This window comes from Mobula hypostoma, chromosome 25 (assembly GCF_963921235.1).
Source record: "Mobula hypostoma chromosome 25, sMobHyp1.1, whole genome shotgun sequence".
NCBI lineage: Eukaryota > Metazoa > Chordata > Chondrichthyes > Myliobatiformes > Myliobatidae > Mobula > Mobula hypostoma.
The window spans coordinates 46,882,088-46,894,991 of NC_086121.1; the positions used below are offsets into that span (position 1 = coordinate 46,882,088).

The window sequence follows — 12,904 nt, forward strand, 5'->3', positions numbered from 1 at the left end:
ATGAGGCTGCTAACAAGATAAAGTCCTATGGTGTTACAGGAAATATACTGGCATGGATAGAGGAATGGCTGACAGGCTGTAGGCAGCGAGTGGGAATGAAGGGGGCCTTTTCTGGTTGGCTACCAATGCCTAGTGGTGTTCCTCCAGGGTCATTATTGTGACCACTGCCGGTCATTCAGATAGTGGCTTTGTGGCAAAGTTTGTGGATGATCCGAAGATAGGTGGAGGAGTCAGTGGTGCAATGCTATTGCTACAGGACTTGGACAAACTGGAAGAATGGGCAAAAAAGTGGCAGATGGAATGCAGTGTTGGGACATGTACGATAATGAATTTTGGTAAAAGGAACAATAGTGTCGACTATAATCTAAATGGGGAGAAAATTCAAACATCAGAGGTGCAAAGGAACTTAAGAGTCCTCGTGTAAGACTCCCATAAGGTTAATTTACAGGTTGAGTTGGTGGTAAAGAAGGCAAATGCAATGTTGGCATTTATTCAAGGGGAATAGAATATAAAAACAAGGAAATAATGCTGAAGCTTTAGTCAGGCCACACTTGGAGTATTGTCAATAGTTTTGGGCCCTTATCTCAGAAAGGATGTATTGTCATTGGAGAGAGTCCAGAGGAGGTTCATGAGGATTATTCTGGGAATAAGGAGGTTAACATATGAGGAGTATTTGGCAGCCTTGGGATTATACCCACAGGAATTTAGAAGAATGCGCGGGGATCTCATTGAAACCTACCGAATGTTGGAAGGATTAGATAAGATGGATGTGGAGGGGATGTTTCCTATAGTGGGGGTATCCAGAACTAGAGGGAACACCCTCAAAATTGGGGGGGGGTGACCTTTCAGTACAGAACTAAGGAGGAATTTTTTTAGCCAAAGCGTAGTGTGTCTGTGGGATGCTGTGCCACAGCTTGTGGTGGAGACCAAGTCTATGGGTATATTCAAAGCAGAAGTTGATAGATTCCTGATTAGTCAGGGCATCAAGGGATATGGTGAGAGAGTGGGTGTATGGGGGTGAGTGGGATCCTGGATCAGCCATGATGGAACGGCGAAATGGACTTGATGGGCTGAATGGCCTAATTCTGTTCCTGTGTCTTTTGGTCTTATTGTTATGCTGATCTTAATGCCAATTTATATTAAAGTTCTTCCTCCTCTGTATCACCCATATTCCTTCATTCTCTTTATATTCATGTGTTCTCTCTCTAAGCCTGTGAAATTCCACCAAATTTCTCTGTTCCACTACTACCCCTGGTAATCCATTCCAGGCATCCTCCACTTTCTGTGTATAAAATGCCCCTGATGTCACCTTTAAACAAACCCCAGCCCAACATTAAAAACATGTTCTCTGGTGGTTTCCTTTTCTTGTCGTGGTATGAGCGATCTTGCAGCTCAGGAGCAGGCTATCCCTTTCCTCAGGCCTACTTCAACGTTCAATAAGATCACATTTCATCCTCTGTACAACACAATCCTATAAGCTTTGATTTCCTTAATGTCCAAAAATCTACCCATCTTTGCCTTGAATATACTCAGAATCTGAGCTTCTGTGGTCTTCTGGGATGGAGAATTTCAAAGATTTACCACCCTCTGAGTGAAGACATTTCTCTTCACCTCTGTCCTGAATGGTTCAGCCATTTTCCATCCTGAATTTGTTATTAAACTAATAGAAATATTATTGCTATTAAGAGATGACGGAAGTTTTGATAGTTCCATAAGGCGCTTCTAATCTCAAGGAATTTAAAGCCCAGCCTAATGTATATTTGATCTCCTCCATTCCAAGAATCAAGCCTTCATTGCATTCCCTGTCAGGTGCCTTCTTTGTTATGTAGGAAAACTAAGACCAGTACTGAGTATTTCAGTTGAGCTCTTGCCAATGGCTTATATATTTATAACAAGATATCTGAATTCTTTAACTCGAATCTTCATGCAATGATGGCAATGTACTGTTTGCCTTCTTAATTGCTTGCCATACCTTGGATAACTTGGATGGACACTGAGGTCAGCATGGACGTGTTGGGCAGAAGGGCATGCTTCCATGCTGTATAACTCTCCCTGAATGAACTGCATATTCATTGATAGATAGATAGATAGATATACTTTATTAATCCCAAGGGACATTTGGTTTCGTTACAGCTGCACCAACCAAGAATAAAGCGTAAATATAGCAATACAAAAAACCCCAACAATCAAACACCTATGCCAGATGGAAAATAAGTCCAGGACCAGTCTATTGGCTCAAGGTGTCTGACCCTCCACGGGAGGAGCTGCACATTCGATGGCCACAGGCAGGAACGACTTCCCATGCCGCCAAGTGTTGTATCACGGTGGAATGTGGCCGAAGTCCAACAGTAAAAAGTTCAATATCCAGTCTACAAACACGTTCCTTGATCGTAATATACCCCGGATTGCACCATCCGTTGTTGGCCAGAACAGTAAGCACCCAACTCCTTTACGCTTACCGCTCTCAGTGCACTTCCGGTCAGCCGGAACGGTATTACCCACTGAACTCCTCTTCTCCATAAATCTCTGTTGTCTCGACCCGGTCCTCTTTCCTCGGTGTCATCAATTCATAGCCAGGATTCTCAGAATGCCAACACTGCAGGTGGCAATTGAAATTTTGAGCCAACAGATTAATAAAATTTTCCAACTGAAGTTCCTTGTAAGAATCTGGTATTTATTTGAACATGCACTACCTATTATCGTGCATAAAAAGGATGGATTAACTGCAGAAACTTACAACTTACAAGTTGATTTGAAAATTCAATATAGAACTTTGGAATTTGGGGGAGTATATCGACCAGTGAAACATTTTGAACCCTTGCCATTTACATTTCCAGACAATAGAATGTATTCAAAGGTGCTGCTTGCTTTTAATTACATGTGGTGTATTGAGTCTGAATAAAGCCATTTCATTTTCATCCTCATCGATTTTTATTTCAAAAGCAAAATATTAACCCCAGCCATGCTCTAGAAGCTGTGATTGGGTCATTTATAGCTGTAAATTAAGAGTCAGGACTAATAAAGGTGAGACATATACACTGAATAGTACAACTTTATAAAACAATTGTTAGGCCACAGAGGAATACTGTTTGTACACTCTAAGGAGAGGGTGAAAAGTGATTCACTAGGACGTTTGTCAGGATGAAGCACTTCATTTCTAGGAAGAGATGGGAGAGGCTAGGTTTGTTTTCCTTGGAGCAGAGGAGGGTGAGAGGGTATGAACCATATTCAGGTAAATGGTTTAGTGCAGAAGAATAGTCCGTGTTAGCATGAACATGATGGGCCAAAAGGCCTGCTTCTGTGCTCTATGAGAGCTGGAAGAGTTGGGGTGGTGGGTTGAGGAGAGTACTTCTATAACTGGAGGGAAGTGTAAGAGTGTACTATCTCCTTTGTTTACATGAAGGTATTTGGGTGTTGAAAATTTTGAATATAATTGAGAAAATCTAAGTAGACACCTCTTTCTCCCTTATTAGGGAAAGAGAGAGCCTGTGGTATGTCGAATGCCAGTGAACAGTGTAGCCTTTAGGCTAACTGCAAGTCTGTCTTTGCTGTTGGTTTGTTCACGCTTGAGTGCTTGGTGGTGGGTGCTGATGCTTTTTTTGCCGGGGGCGGGGATTGTTGCTTGCTGCCCCTTATGCGTGGGAGGAAGGGGAGCTGGGGTTACTTTGGGGTTCTAACATTTAACTGTCATTCATTCTTTGGGGCACTCCTCTGTTTTTGTGGGTGGTTGCGAAAAAATAGCATTTCAGGATGTATATTGTATACATTTCTCTGACATTAAATGTAGCTTTGAAATCTTTGGAGGGGCAATGCAGTTTTGAAATATTCTTATCCAAAATAATCTAGAAGTGGTTATACATTTTGCCAAAACTTTTGAATAGAAAGCACTGAGCCTGTTCAACTGCACACAGAGATGTTCATATTATACTCTGCTTGTCCGCAAGATATTCCAATGTGCTTCCTCTTGTCACTTGCATAAAATAAGTGACTTTGAGCACTGGATGATTCACAGAAGTAGGTGAGCAAATGACCAGTTTCATTCATCTGAAATGAAGCATGTAGAGTAGATAAATCCTAATTCTTGGAAGCATGCTCCTCCTTTCTGTGGGAACAAATGAAAGATTGATTTAACTTCTGTATTCCTTCATTGGGTTTGATGGGCTTAGGGCTGTTCAGCAGGACTTGAACCCCTCACTGAAATGCAAATCTATTTTTGTGATTCATTTTTTGAGACATGCCCATGTCTGACTCGATAAAAATAATTGGCTTCAGTTAATTAGTGCTTCACTTTTTCCCTGTCAAAATAACCTAATAATATTAAGAGAAAAAGTCTAGACTTGATGGCTCATTTTGTATCTGGTGATTTGAAGCAGTTAAATATGTGAGCAGATTATCTAAATGAAAGGTTCATGTCTTCCGAACCTGCGGTCATTTATTCATCTGGAAAGAGAAGGAAGCCAGAAAAAACACTGTTGATATCACTTGATCCAAAAATGTTGTTGAAATCTGGTACTGTTTGGAGCCACACTTGATCATTTATATTCAGCCGCAGCACAGTCCCACCAGAATTCATCTGATATCTGGCCCCAGTATTGCTTTCTGCAGCGAGGTCACAGAATCCAGCTTCCTTTTTGTTATTTTTCATAATGTTTATGCAAAGCTTCCCTTCAGTAACTACATTGTATGTGAAGAAATACCAGCCTGCTTTACAAGTAAGGAATGTCCCAGAATCAGTTTGGAAACAACCTCCCTCATTAGTGATATTTCTGTTGAAAATCACACGGTGATTCGGATGGGGGTGACCAGCAATGGTTCTCATGACAGAGAAAGCCGGTCTGTCTACACCCACTAGACCACTACCCCTCCCCGATTGTCCTTTCTGCCCTTTTGGCCCAGGTGGCCCTGGTTCACCCTTTGGTCCCATTCGACCAGCATATCCTCTGGGGCCATGAGCTCCTGGCAATCCTGGGTCTCCTGGTGGCCCCATCTTTCTTGGTTCACCAAGAATGTGACTGGCCATTCCTGAGGGAAAGAAGAGTGAGAGATGAGCAACATTGTTTTACAAATGTCTCTATTTATCATAGAAAGTATTTAGATGAAGAAACATTGAAATAGCCTGACATAGAAGGCTGGCATAGAAGACAGTGTGTTGGGATTAACACTTGATGACTACTATGGAAGCATTTTCCTTTGTGACCACTCATACCAGTTAGAACTGCAGACGTTTTGCAAGTTTTAATGGAACTGAACTGGAGGCCAAGGCCAACGAGCTCTGGAGTTACTGCTCCTTTATACTTATGTATTCACAGCACAGTAAAGTGCTCAGCTTTGAGGAGTAGAATTAGATTCCTGCAGCAGGTGGAGCATGTTTGGCAGCCTTTAAAACCACACCTAGTCCCCTCTCCCACAACTCCACCACCCTTCAGAGTGGTTTGGGAGAAGTCTGGATCAGCATGAGATAAGGCACAGAGCGTTATAAACTAATAAAATCAACCACTAAGGAAAATGCCTACAACATGTCACTCAGCCAAAACGAAGTACAAAGATGTTTTAAGTTGATTTTTTTTAAATTAGTCCAAAAGTTTGTGAAATACTTTGGTTTAGCTTCCTGTCTCAAAAGTCACTTAAGCAGTCTTATCAATGAAGTACACAAGTGCAACTAGAGAGGAAACAACTTCTCGCAAGTTGGAGCTATTTCAAAGATGCGAAGGTCAAGGTCAGCCTGCCTCTGTAAGGGTGACAGGTAAAGACAGAAATATCAGGGAATCTTGCTTAATATAGAATGTTTAAGCCTTTTTTCAGGGAGAAGAAGGAAGTATATACCCTTTAGAGAGAGTTGTGATCAAGCAATTTGCAAAACAGTTTATAGGAGAAAAGATAAGAACGAAATTGGGAGAGTAAGAAGGACCTGTGTCATGATAGGAGATAGGAATAAGGAGAATTCTAAAATGTTTTTTAAAGTACTGTATATCAGAAGCAGGAAGGTAGTTCGGGAGGAATAGGTCTATGTGACGCCAAGCAAAGCTATCGGACGATTGATGCTAATGAGAGAGATAAGAAAGACAATGGAGAAACATTCAAAATGCTAATAAGAGAGAAGAGAGGGATCAACAGAAAAGAAACACAATTCAGAATATTGACAGACCGGTTGCTTTGAACCTGAACTGTTTCAAGTTTGATGGACAGGGGATACTCCAGCAGGGGGATAAAAAGAGCAGGTTCCGCAGGTCTGGAAGATTGCAAATGTCACTCCGCTATTTAAGAAGGGGGCAAGGAAGCAAAAAGGAAATTATAGACCTGTTAGCTTGACATCGGTGGTTGGGAAGTTGTTGGGAGTCGATTGTCAAGGATGAGGTTACAGAGTACCTGGAGGCATATGACAAGATAGGCAGAACTCAGCATGGATTCCTTGAAGGAAAATCCTGCTTGACAAACCTATTACAATTTTTTGAGGAAATTACCAGTAGGCTAGACAAGGGAGATGCAGTGGATGTTGTATATTCGGATTTTCAGAAGGCCTTTGACAAGGTGCCACACATGAGGCTACTTAACAAGATAAGAGCCCATGGAATTACAGGGAAGTTACATACGTGGATAGAGCATTGGATGATTGGCAGGAAACAGTGTGGGAATAAAGGGATCCTATTCTGGTTGGCTGCCGGTTACCAGTGGTGTTCCACAGGGGTCCGTGTTGGCGCCGCTTCTTTTGACATTGTACATCAACGATTTGGATTATGGAATAGATGGCTTTGTGGCTAAGTTTGCTGACGATACGAAGATAGGTGGAGGGGCCGGTAGTGCTGAGGAAACAGAGAGACTTGGATAGATTGGAAGAATGGGCAAAGAAGTGGCAAATGAAGTACAATGTTGGAAAGTGTATGGTTATGCACTTTGGCAGAAAAAATAAACGGACAGACTATTATTTAAATGGGGAAAGAATTCAAAGTTCAGAGATGCAACAGAACCTGGGAGTCCTCGTACAGGATACCTTTAAAGTTAACCTCCAGGTTGAGTCAGTAGTGAAGAAGGCGAATGCAATGTTGGCATTCATTTCTAGAGGAATAGAGTATAGGAGCAGGGATGTGATGCTGAGGCTCCATAAGGCACTGGTGAGACCTCACTTGGAGTACTGTGGGCAGTTTTGGTCTCCTTATTTAAGAAAGGATGTGCTGATGTTGGAGAGGGTACAGAGAAGATTCACTAGAATGATTCCGGGAATGAGAGGGTTAACACATGAGGAACATTTGTCTGCTCTTGGACTGTATTCCTTGGAGTTTAGAAGAATGAGGGGAGACCTCATAGAAACATTTTGAATGTTGAAAGGCATGGACAGAGTGGATGTGGCAAAGTTGTTTCCCATGATGGGGGAGTCTAGTATGAGAGGGCATGACTTAAGGATTGAAGGGCGCCCATTCAGAACAGAAATGCAAAGAAATTTTTTTATTCAGAGGGTGGTGAATCTGTGGAATTTGTTGCCACGGGCAGCAGTGGAGGCCAAGTCATTGGGTGTATTTAAGGCAGAGATTGATAGGTATCTGAGTAGCTAGGGCATCTAAGGTTATGGTGAGGAGGCGGGGGAGTGGGACTAAATGGGAGAATGGATCAGCTCATGATAAAATGGCGGAACAGACTCGATGGGCCAAATGGCCGACTTCTGCTCCTTTGTCTTATGGTCTTATGGTTTGCTAAGGCATGCGACCACGAGACCCTGGAAAGAGCAGTATACCCCCACAAGTCAGTGGGACTAGGCAGAAAATGGTTCGGCACAGCCAAGAAGGGCCAAAAAGGCCTGTTTCTGTGCTGTAGTTTCTATGGTTCTAAGTGGTGGGAGTTTGGAGGTCCAGTTTACAGGAACCGACCAGAGGCTCACAGGGTGTAAAGGTACGATCGGTAGGAACCTGGGATGTGTGTCCGCCCTTGCCTGGGTGCCAGGTTCACCGCGGAAGAACAATCGTATCCGGAATGGAGGGGTCACAGTTGGTGACCACAGCGGGGATTAGAAGACATCAAAGGTCTGCCTGAACCAAATTGCATCTCTCTCTCTCTCTCTCCAACTGTACAGCAACAGCGATTACTGCGAACTGCACTAAACGGAACTGAACTCTGCTTCACTTAAGACTGATCATTTTACCCCTAGACTGCGATAGAGCTTGGTTGATTCCTATTACCCTATTTCTGTGTATATGTGTGTATTATCATTGCTAACCTGTTATATAGATATCCTTACAATTAGAGTACTGTTTTACTTATGTCTGTAATAAAACTTTATTAGTTCCTAGTAATCCAGACTCCAACGAGTGTTGCACTTCTGCTGGTTTGGCAACCCAGTTACAGGGTACGTAACATAAGTGGGGATCTCGTCCGGGATTTTGAACACCAAATTTAGGACTGGGTAAATTGATTGGGTTAAAATTCCCGAAAGAAAGAAAGGGCAAACAGCAGAAATGGAGATTGAGGAATTTCTAAAGGCGCCAGCCTTGGAGGCATAAGAGGATGCCAGGAAATCAGAATTGGTGACTGTTGCCAAACGGTTGAATCTTTTTAAGGGGAAGCCGACAATGAGGAGAGCGGAGATGCACAGAGCTATCATTGAGCATTATGTATCTAAAAGTGTGTTTCCCCAAGGGGAGCTAGAGGTGGTGTCTATAAGCAAACCTGGTGGAGAAGCAGTGCAGCTGCAGATGGAAAAATTGAGACTCAAGCATGAGTTCCGAATAAAGCAGTTAGAACGGGAAGAGAGAGTACAGCAGTTGAAACGAGAAGAGAGAGTACAGCAGTTGGAACGAGAAGAGAGAGACAAGCAGTTAGAATGGGAAGAGAGAAAGAAGCAGAAGGAAAGGAAGTTTGAACTGGAGAAGTTAAGGATGACGCTAGAGAGGGGCTAAATGCCAAACCAAGGTGGAGGTTCAGGGCGACCCAGGAGGTTAGGTTGGTTCCCCCATTTGAGGAGGCTGATGTTGATCGGTACTTTCTACATTTTGAAAATGTCGCTGCAAGTCAGGACTGGCCGAGGGATAAGTGGGCTGTTTTGCTTCAGAGCATACTTAAGGGGAAGGCTCAGCAAGTTTACTCAACATTGTCAGCAGAAGATGCCCAGAGGTATGATGTGGTGAAAGAGGCTATACTCAGGATTTATGAGTTGGTCCCAGAGGCATACCGGCAAAGGTTCCGGAATGTGAGAAAGCAGTGGGGCCGCACGTATTTAGAGTTTGCCTGTGAGATGCAGATGTATTGTGAGCATTGGTGTGCCTCGAAAGGGTCAATGGGGATTATGACAGACTGCTACAGCTAATACTGATTGAACAATTTAAAGGTTGTGTCTCTGAAGGTATGAGGCCCTATCTAGATGAGAAAGAGGCAGAAACCTTAGCCACAACTGCTAAGTTAGCGGATGAGTACGCGTTAACACACAAAGCAAAGTTTACCCCGAGTAAAAGCTACCAGAAGGGTAGTCGAGAGGGCGTAGAAAGTCCGCCGGCAAAGCCAGAGAGTAAGCCGGGGACTAGTGAGAAGGATAAGGAAGACAGGAAGCAGTTTGGTAGGAAGTCTCCTGGGGTCGTATGCTATAATTGTGGGAAAGCTGGTCACACTGCGTCCAGGTGTTTTGCCCCAAAGAAGGAGATGGGGAAAGGTAAAACGACGACTCCGACTGGCTGTATTGAGCCGGCAAACAAACCGCTAGGGGAGAAGAGATCTGATAGAGTTCAGGAATGGCGCGAGAAATTTATTTCGGGCAGACTGGTGTCGGTGAAGGAGGGGTCAAACCCAGTTCCAGTACGGATCTGGAGAGACACTGGGGCTTGTCAGTCATTGATCTTAAGGAAGGTGTTAGACTTTAGTTCAGAGACCGAGACTGGGGAGGTCAGTGTAATAAAAGGCACTGGGAAAGAGACTGAAGCAGTACCTTTGCACCAGATACACCTAGAAAGCGACTTGGTCTCCGGCCCGAATTACTGATGGAAGACGTGGAGGTCTTACTCGGTAACGACCTTGCAGGCGGAGATGTGTACCCAGCAGTAAAGCTGTCAAGCAAGCCTGCCAGGACTGAGGATCCGCCCATGGACTCACAGGTTTATCCCGTTTGCGCAGTGACTCGACACATGTCCAGAAAGGCTGCCGAAGCGAATGTAGATTTAGCTGAGACGTTTTTACCAGCCTTGTACCAGGAGGGGTTAGAAAGTGAGAAGAAGGAGGATAGTGGAGTGGAAGGAAGTGGGGGAGTTGAGGTAGACTTTTCATTAGCGAGGAAGAGATTTATAAAGGTACAGGAACGAGACGGGGAGCTGATGGTTTTGATGGAGACAGCTCTCTCCAAAGCAGAAATAAAAAGGGAACCAGTGGGCTATTGTGTGAAGGAGGGAGTACTGATGAGGAAGTGGAGACCAAGTACCGTGCCCGCAGATGAGGAGGGGGGGTGGTACACCAGGTGGTAGTGCTGAAAATTTATAGGGACGAGATTTTTAACCTGGCCCACAAGATACCCCCCGTGGACATTTTGGAGTGAGGAAAACAGTCAATAGAATTATGAAAGAGTTTTACTGCCCGAACATGAGGAAGGATATTATTGAATATTGTAGGCGATGTCATTTATGTCAGGTAAGCCGAACCAGGTCCTGCCTAAAGCACCCCTTCGACCGATACCCGCTTTCGGGGAACCTTTTTCCCGAATAATTGTGGATTTTGTCAGTCCCCTGCCCAGAACTGCGAGTGGGCGAGAGTATCTGATGACTATGATGTGCGCCGCCACCAGGTTTCCGGAGGCGGTGCCCCTGGCCAGCGTCAAAGCTCCCGCAGTGGTAAAGGCGCTTGTGAAATTTTTCAGTACGGTGGGGCTGCCCAGGGAACTCCAGTCAGATCAGGGGAGTGTCTTCACATCTCACACATTCTGACGGATGTTGGATGAGATGGGAGCAAAGCAGATTTTGGCCTCCGTGTACCACCCAGAGTCCCAAGGGGCGTTGGAAAGATTCCACGCAACATTAAAGACCATGATTAAAATTTATTGTCAAGAGAACGCTAGGGACTGGGATGATGCCTTGCCTCTTCTGCTATTTGCCGTAAGGGACACGGTTCAGGAGTCATTGGGGTTCAGCCCATTCGAGCTCGTCTTCAGTCATTGGCCCAGAGGACCCCTGACCTTACTGAAAGAGCAATGGTCCAGTCCAGCAGTACAAGTCAATGTAATTGACTATGTTTTAAAATTTCGTGAAAGGCTTAAAAGGATCTGTGACCTTGTCAAAGAAAATCTACGACACTCCCAAACTAAAATGAAACAGTGGTATGATAGACGTGCCCACGAACAAGTGTTTCAAGTGAGCGATCGGGTCTTAGTCCTGTTTCCAATGGTAACCAACCCTCTCCAGGCGAGATTCCATGGTCGGTACAAGGTGATTAAAAAGATAGACTCTTTGAATTATGTTATCAAAACGCCGGACAGGCGTAAGTCAACACAATTAGTATACTATATGCACAATATGGTAAAAGCTTACCACGATCAGAAAGCAGATCTAGTTAGTGTTATCACGAAAATTAATGAGGCTGGGGTGCCAAATGATAAGGGGAAGACCCATCTTGAAAAGATAAATATGGTGCTGACCAGATTGGAGAACTCTATTGTTTTGGCCAACTTTGCTGATAAGGTCTCTCACTTAACCCCCGAACAGAGCGAGCCGCTGATAAAGCTAATTAACCGGCATGCTGATGTGTGTCCGGATGTCCTGAGGTGATGAAAAGGGACGGTACATGATGTTGCTGTCACCTCAGACGAACCTATTAAGCAACATTCCTATAGGATGAACTTGGAAAAGGGCAAGCTAGTGGAGAAAGAAATTGAACACATGCTAGCCACAGATATTATTAGGCCATCCAAATCGGAATGGGCGTCTCCCTGTGTGGTTGTCCTGAAAGTCGATGGGAGCATACGATTCTGTACAGATTACAGAAAAGTGAACGCCATCATAAAAACTGATGCTTACCCCATCCCAAGGGTAGACGATTGCATCGATAAAGTGGGGAGAGCTAAGTACATCACAAAGATCGATTTGCTAAAAGGGTACTGGTGCGTTCCTTTAACCGACCGGGCTAGAGAAATCTCAGCATTTGTCACTCCATCCGGGTTATATGAGTATATATAAATATGAATATATATGAATATATAGTCTTACCTTTTGGCATGTAAAACGCCCCAGGGACCTTCCAAGGGATGATTAATTCAGTGATAAAAGGGTTAAAGAACGCAGAAGCGTACATTGACGATTTAGTGGTCTGGAGTGACATGTGGGAGGAGCACATTGTGGCAGTAGAGGAACTGTTTAAACAGCTGTCTGAAGCCAACCTGACAGTGAAACTCGCAAAAAGTGAATTCGGCCACACGAAGGTCACTTATCTGGGATTTGTGGTAGGACAGGGGCAGCTGGCACCGATGCAGGCTCTCTCTGAAGTTCCCATCCCGACGGACAAGAGAGCCCTGAGAAGGTTCTTGGGGATGGTGGGGTACTATCGGAAGTTTTGCAAAAACTTTGCGGATATTACCCTCCCTTTTACTAAGCTCTTGTCGAAGAATGCGAAGTTTGTGTGGGACGACCTTTGTCAACAAGCCTTCGAGAGTCTGAAGGCGATTCTGTGTCACCACCTGTATTGAGTGCATCTGACTTTTCAAAACCCTTCTCCCTAGCAACAGATGCTAGCGACGAAATGGCCGGGGCGGTGCTGTTACAGTCAGACAAAGAGGAGATTGACCACCCAGTGGCTTATTTTTCTAAGAAGTTTAATGGCCATCAGAGATATTATTCCACTGTGGAGAAGGAATTACTGGCAATCATATTAGCATTACAACATTTTGAGGTTTATATTTGTCCGGCATGGAAACCACTGATAATTTACACTGATCACAATCCATTTGTGT

General features: G+C 44.1%; 1 protein-coding gene across 1 annotated transcript in view; it reads right to left on the minus strand.

Annotated features, from left to right (window-relative positions):
* Positions 1-2,084: 2,084 nt before the first annotated feature.
* LOC134337960 (complement C1q subcomponent subunit C-like) overlaps positions 2,085-12,904 on the minus strand; it is a 38,773-nt gene continuing 27,953 nt past the window's right edge. Inside the window, exon 3 of the mRNA XM_063033404.1 lies at positions 2,085-5,022. Within this exon, the coding sequence (XP_062889474.1) occupies positions 4,433-5,022 (590 nt within the window). The 3' untranslated portion in view covers positions 2,085-4,432. The remainder of the gene's footprint in view (positions 5,023-12,904) is intronic.